The sequence below is a fragment of the Lupinus angustifolius genome, unplaced genomic scaffold (assembly GCF_001865875.1).
Source record: "Lupinus angustifolius cultivar Tanjil unplaced genomic scaffold, LupAngTanjil_v1.0 Scaffold_711, whole genome shotgun sequence".
Lineage (NCBI taxonomy): Eukaryota > Viridiplantae > Streptophyta > Magnoliopsida > Fabales > Fabaceae > Lupinus > Lupinus angustifolius.
The window spans coordinates 1-7,192 of NW_017728036.1; the positions used below are offsets into that span (position 1 = coordinate 1).

General features: G+C 33.0%; 1 protein-coding gene and 1 long non-coding RNA gene across 2 annotated transcripts; one reads left to right on the forward strand and one right to left on the reverse strand.

The window, feature by feature from the left end:
* Nucleotides 1-1,362: 1,362 nt before the first annotated feature.
* Nucleotides 1,363-4,140, forward strand: LOC109341835 (helicase-like transcription factor). The gene is made up of 5 exons (XM_019579808.1): nucleotides 1,363-1,849; nucleotides 2,312-2,474; nucleotides 2,651-2,717; nucleotides 2,830-3,070; nucleotides 3,674-4,140. The coding sequence occupies exons 1-5, from the start codon at nucleotides 1,761-1,763 to the stop codon at nucleotides 3,882-3,884; spliced, it is 771 nt and encodes a 256-aa protein (XP_019435353.1). The 5' UTR covers nucleotides 1,363-1,760; the 3' UTR covers nucleotides 3,885-4,140.
* LOC109341836 lies at nucleotides 2,829-3,659 on the reverse strand. Its single transcript, XR_002106999.1, has 2 exons — nucleotides 3,505-3,659; nucleotides 2,829-3,316 (listed from the first exon to the last, which is right to left on the reverse strand). It is a non-coding gene; the product is annotated as an uncharacterized LOC109341836 (long non-coding RNA).
* Nucleotides 4,141-7,192: the final 3,052 nt, after the last annotated feature.

Consider the following 7,192-nt stretch of genomic DNA (forward strand, 5'->3'; position numbering starts at 1 on the left):
TTCTCAATTAAGAAAATGAATGTTATTAACAACTTGATTCAAGGAGATCATAGGCTTGTTTATGATGCTATCAGTTTAGCTTGCAACAACAGAACAAACATAGCATGGAAGGCTTGGATCAACAAGGCAAGCATGGAATGAGGGATGACTTGAAGTACTTAAAGGATGACATGAAGCTTGGTTTGGATCAGATTGCATATTCAGAAGGAAAGCCTTCAAGCAGTAGCATAAGGCTAGATCAGATTGACTTGGGAAGATTGGATCATGATAGCTTGGATAAGGAGATTGGTCAGACCTCTCAGTCTCGACCAAACTGTCCAACCAGCATGAATCTCATTGGCATCCAAGCTTATGATGGATCTAGTCTTGTGCAACTTGGTGGACACTTCTCAATTAAGAAAATGAATGTTATTAACAACTTGATTCAAGGAAATCATAGGCTTGTTTATGATGCTTTTGCTAATCTTGTTCAAAAGCATCAAGCCTTATGCCTTTGTTTGTTAATTTTTGTAGTTTTGTTTCTTTGAAATCAATTAATGAAATTAGAGTTTTCTTTCATCCTCTTCTCGATATCCTCTCAATTTCTTATCTTTTATCTTGAATCAAGGAGCATGCAGGCACCATTTTAAGAAACAAGTTAAAGACTAAATTCATCTTTCATAAAATGTATAATCGGAAATTAATGATATTAAATTTATTCAAAATATTGGTCAAATAATATTTAGATATATCTGAAACCATTCAATATTTTTTTATACATTTTATATCAAACTTTGATAATTTTATTCACTAATTTTTTTAACTTCTTTTACAAAAATGAAATGATAAATTATAGGACTATATATATATCTTTTTGAAATAAAGTATTTACACTTTGAAATATTCCATTCAATAATTTCTCATACGCCTTTGCATCAAACTTACATAACTAACTTCTTTTAAAGAAAATAAAATGAGAAATTATAGACCAAAATTATTTATAAAAAAACACTTTTAATTTGAAATATAAATAACTCAAATTCCATTATACAAACTAGAGTATTTATAAACAACATGACTTAATCATTTTTTAAACTAAAATTTGTATATCAAAAGACAAAATATAATAATAAAATAAGGGGAAATACAAAGTAAAGTATGCAAAAAAAATCTAGAAAGAAAACAACACACATCATCATATGAACAAGGAACTTATTTATGATGGAGAGACAAATAATTATTTTTTCTCATATTTTCAATAACAAAAATATATTTTCAATTATAAATGAAAAGATTATTAAAAATTAATTTTTGTGTGTTACTATATGACATTTTCCCCTTCCTTAATATAAATGATTTATTCATGTGTTTGTCTTATCCCATCTTGGCCTCATCATATCATGATTCACCATTCCACATTCCATAAGGCATAGTGACACATCAAACCAAAACAACACAAATCAAAACAAAACATCACACATCATCATCATCAAACCCCATTCTCTTCTTTTTCTTTTCCCTTCATCCACTCCTACAACACAACAACTAGGAGAAAGCAATAGTTGCTGCTGCAAAGGTTGTGCATCTAACCCTATTGGTGTTAGGGTTATTAGTCTCCTCTTCAAGAGTGAAGAAGATTTCATCATCATCCACACCCCACAAGAGGAAAAAAAAAACAAATATTGAGAGTTTGAGATAGAAGTAGAGGATTGAGGAGTTCTTGGTTTTTTCTGTGACCCTTTTGAGTGCTGATTTTAAAGCTGTAAGCTTTTCACTACAATATGGAAATGATGCCATACCAGCTTTCTAGATTACCTTACCAAGAAACCCTGAAGCTGGTAGAAGCTGATATACAACATGCCAATGCTATGTAAATTTTTATTTCCTTTTCCCCTTTAATTTTATTTTCTCTCTTTGTGTTATCAACTTCTATTGTCTTTTATCATATATAATCGTTTCTGTATTATGAAAAATATGAAAATTCAACAATAAAACAAAAGGGGTTTTTGTAAGGAAGGAGTGAGTTTTGACTTAGTTAAAGGCTTTATAGGAAATGAAATGGCTAGTCATCATCATCACCAATTTTTAAATATCTGCTTGCTAGTGATTGAGAATTTGAGGTTGATCATCTTTAATTGTTTTGTAGTTATGCTTAAAGAAGCAGGAGCATATGTACACATTCATTGAATTTGTGATTCAAAATCTGAATTTGGTGATTAATTTGATTGTGGAATTAATTGTTTGGAGCTATGATTATGTCTATGTGTATGATTATGTGTGTGGTCTGTGGTGTGCTACCTCTGAAACTCAATTCTGGGTCTGTGTTGTTTAGGGCTGCTGCAATTCCAAGAGCCAAAGGAGGGACTATTCTCAAAATGAAATTGGTTTACAATCACATGGCTCCTCTCTTTCTGTTGTTGCTACAGTGGATGGATTGTTCTTGTGCATGCTTTTTACACAGTTATCTCAATCTCTTCCACATACATATATACAAAGTGAGTTCCTATTTCCTAGATGAATGTATATTCTCCACTTCCAATTCTTATAAGCTGCTGATTCATCAAAATTGGTTTTGTCTGTTGTTTTTACTTTTTGGTATATAGATTAACTACTGCTTTTAATTGATACATATTTTTTCTTTTGTTCTTTTTGCTCTCTTATTTTACCAAAGATACAAAATGATGGTAGATCAAACATTTCTTCTCATGGAAGGAAAGCAACCATCAGGGACTTTTATGGTGTGTGAAACTTTGACTTGGAAAAAGCAAATTAGTTTTGAAGTGTTATCTTCTGTGGCTGCCTTCACTGATTATTTCTCAACTTGTTTGTGGTTTAAAAATTGAACTTCAGCCGTTATATTGCCATCTCTTCAACGTCTTAATGGTAGCTTGGAGAAGATGGAAATGTATAAGGAAGGAAAGTCTGGTATAGAAGGTTCAAGTTTTGGCAAGGAGATGATTGAAGGAGATGGGAAACTAATCAATGTGGATTTGGAAAGAGAAGATGAATGTGGGATATGCTTAGAGCCGTGCACCAAAGTTGTTTTGCCTAACTGCTGTCATGCTATGTGTATCAAATGCTACCGCAAATGGTAATCATATTAGAAGTTCCCAACTTTGTCACGAATTATGTTATCCATGCTTGCTTAGATACACATCACTTATCATCTCCATATGATTATAGCTAGTCCCAAATTATATATGTAGGATATGCTTAGAGCCCTGCACCAAAATTGTTTTGCCTGATTACAGTCATGCCATGTGTAGCAAATGCTATCACAAGTGATAATCACATGAAATGTTCCTAACTTTGTCAAGGATAATGCTATTCTCACACACTTAGATACACATCACTTGTTATCTTTCACTGTCGGATTATATCTGGTCTCACACGGTTTCCACACCTACACTCTATTTATGCCACACATGCCTATTGTGAAGTGATGTACCCCTTTAGGTTCTGTTTGTAAGTTGGTTTTGGAGGCTAATAGAAGGAAGGGAAAGGCTTGAGAGCCATAAAATACACTTGTGAGATGGCTCTGAAGCCTTTCCCTTCCTCCCCAAAAACTTAATTCACAAACAGTCCCTAAGATGAGTAACTAACATTATTATTTAGTCACCTTAGTACTTTGTATGCATACTGGTTTATCCCTTTTCATTTCTAGCACTCTTATGCTGATTCTTGTAATCGTTAGGAACACACGGTCAGAGTCGTGTCCTTTTTGCCGTGGTAGCTTGAGGAGAGTTAATTCCGAGGATCTATGGGTTCTTACTTGTAATGAAGATGTTGTTGATGCGGAAACAGTTTCGAAGGAGGACTTGTTGCGGTTCTACCTCTATATCAATAGCTTGCCTAAAGATCACCCGGATGCACTTTTCTTAATGTATTATGAATATCTCATTTGATTTTCTATTAAACTGAATAAGGAGAGAAATGTACAGATAGGGAAATCCTGACTGCAAATGTGAATAGAGTCTGGTAAGAAATATGTCTGATCATGTTAGACACAGTTATGCTAAGTTAAATTTCTGGAATTTGTCCAGAATAACCATTATTAGCCTGTGATGTATCTCCATTGTAGACAATGTATAAAGTACTATTACAATTAACTATTTCTCATGCAATGGTATCATTTATGGGGAAAAGTTGTTTGCATCTGCATATCAAAAGAGGTCACATTTTTATAGTGGTCAATCCTTTCTATATCTTTTGATGCTTAAGATTATCCACGTAGTTTAAGTAGCCATTAAATGATGTAGAACTTCGATACAATGTGACTAAAATAATCTCATTTAATTCATATTAGAAATTAAATTAAAAGGAAATGAAGAGATACGAGTGAAAACAGGAGTAATATTTAAGGGTATAATTAGAAAATAAAGGGTATATTATTAGTTAATTGTAGTGTTCTTAAAACTGTACCGGTTATCAAACCAGTCAGGGTATTGGTACAGTGACACAGTGGTTCAACTGGTAATTCAATAATTAAATCGCATGCCGGTTAAACCGGACATACCTGCTTATATTTATTTATGTATATGACAAACAAATTTCATATAGGTAGATATTCAAATTTATAATTCATAATCTACTCAAAATTCACTAAACAAACAACTTTAAATCTTTAACAAATTCAAAGTCTAAATTACAAAACATATATCAATCTAAAAGTATCACTTAACAACCGTAAAATATAAATAAATGACACAAGTTCACAACTCACTCTACAAAACAAATAAATTTGGAGTTTTAACATTTAACATCAAGGAGCCAAAGTTGTCTCATATCGAGATTATATTTTGGCACCAAATCTTATCTTCAGACAATACTCCAAGATTACACAAATGTCACTCTTAGGAACCAAAATGTGTAATCTAAATATGTTTTGGAAGCATGGGCCTTGAAGTGTTGAAGAATTGGAAAGATAGGTCACTTTGTAATGGGTTTTTAAGTTTTTAAGTTTTTTTTAAAAAAAATATGTGTATAAACCAGCCGGTTTAGTCAAATACCGGTCAGTTCACCGATTTTGACCGGTTTTGATACTTGGTCGGTTCAACATCTGTCCCATACCGGTTAGGGGTCCAGTTCACCAGTTTTCCGGTCAAACTGGCCGGTACGGTACAGTTTTTATATCATTGGTTAATTGCTAAAACTGGTATTGCAAGGAATAGAAACTGAAAGAAGAATTAGGGATTCAAGAGCAATTTGCTCTTGAATTTATGAAATTCTATTAAAAGAAAGAGATACAAGAGTAGAAGAATGAAATGGAAACCGCTATGAGTTTCCATCCCAACCGAATTGCTCCAATTTAATTATTCCACATTTACAAAATGTCAAAAACTATTCTTACAAATTTTCCCTTATCTATTTATACACCTAATACACTAGTCTGTCTAACTAGTAAAGGTATTCTAAGAATTTTCTCTGTATTTAATTCAAACAACTACTAACAACTACTAACAACAAACTTCTTTTCTACTACCTATACCTACCCTATCAGTTAATACTGTACATACAGTAGGTAATAGACTGAATTTGTTTTTCAGCATAATTACTCTTAACTTATACCCTTTGTTAATTTATAGTTGAATGGTGCGCAACTAATATTTATGGTATTTTATAGGAGGGGTGTGTTCTATTGACTATTGCGACTCTGGAAATTTGGACCATTGATTTGTACAAAATAATTAATGGTGGTGTTCATTAAAAAAAGGCATGACTTTGTTTTGTGCATGATCCAATGGTCAATGTTTCCTGCTTCACCTTTCATACAAACACACTTTTCTCTGCATACTTGATATAATATGTGTCCCAGTTGTGTTGAGCTCAAATACTTTGCTATTTTTCTAATCATTTTGTTCCTACCATTTCCTAAGGGTTAGTTTGAGAGTTAAATTTTGGAGGGGAAGGAAGGGAAAATGAAAGCTTATGAGTCATCTTACAAGTGTATTTCATGGTTCTAAAGTCTTCTGTTTCCTTTCCTTCCCCTCCAAAATCCAACTCCAAAACCAACCTTAAGGGTGTTTGTGAGTTGAGTTTTGAAGGGGAAAAAAAGAAAAAGAATACTTAAAAGTCATATCACAAGTATATTTCATGATTCTGAAGTCTTTCATTTCTCCTTGTTCTCCCCCAAAATCTAACTCGCAAACAGACCATATATAATTTCTCCCCCACCCATCCAACCCTTTTCAACTCAATAAATGTTTCAACTCTCTTAGACCAGGTCTTCTTGTATTCAGCTTCCATCGTTCCTTCTCCTCTTGCATCTACCCATGTTATGTCTTAGGATCTTCTAGATGTCTTCCTCTATCTGAAATTCTGTTTCTTTTTCTAGAGTTTCTCAAAATTTTCACCTTACTCATTTTTTCTTTCTCAGCTATTTTTGCTCATGTATTTGCAAAGTTTCAGTAAGGTCACCAAGAATTAATGCTATCAAAATCCTTGGATCAAGTTATTGCAGTTCCATTAGCACTCCACTTTATGGACATGCTTATGAATTTTTTTTCCACATGGCTAATGTGTCATGTTTTTTCCTTTAGTATTAGTAGCATACATGACCTTTTTGTGAAGGTGCTCATTGGCCTCTAGGGATTTCATGTCCCTCTACCTTCTTTGGGATCTAGTCACCTTCTTCCATGATTGTTGTGAGAGTTGAGTCCGAACAGATTAGAAACATGTTTATCTTGGGAAGAACATCTTCTATCCCAAAAAGTGTATCACTCTATGTCTCACCACCCATTTGTGATTAATTGGAAAAATATATTTAAGTTAAAAATTTAATAATTAAATATTTTTCTGAACAATTACAAATAATAACATATGGATTGACACACTTTTTGAGACATAAAATGTCATCCATTTATCTTATCCCTCCAATAGTGGAGTATGAAAGTCCTTGAAAAACAAAAAAAAAATCTAATATGTAATAACATATTTATCCTTTTAAGTATAATAGAATAACATATTTGTCATTCAAAACACAAGTAAATTGAAGTACTTACCTCTTCATTAATGGAGAGGATCCCTATTCCCAATAGCGGTAGTCATTCTCATTGAAGAATGTGTCTTGTAACTATAGTGCCCTCAATGGAACTTGATTTTCTGTCATTGGTTTCAAGACACCCACGAAGAAATGTGGGATACTTTGCAAGTTACCCACGAAGACACGAGTGACGTTAAGCGCGCTAGACTAAATGCGCTTACGCATGAGTAT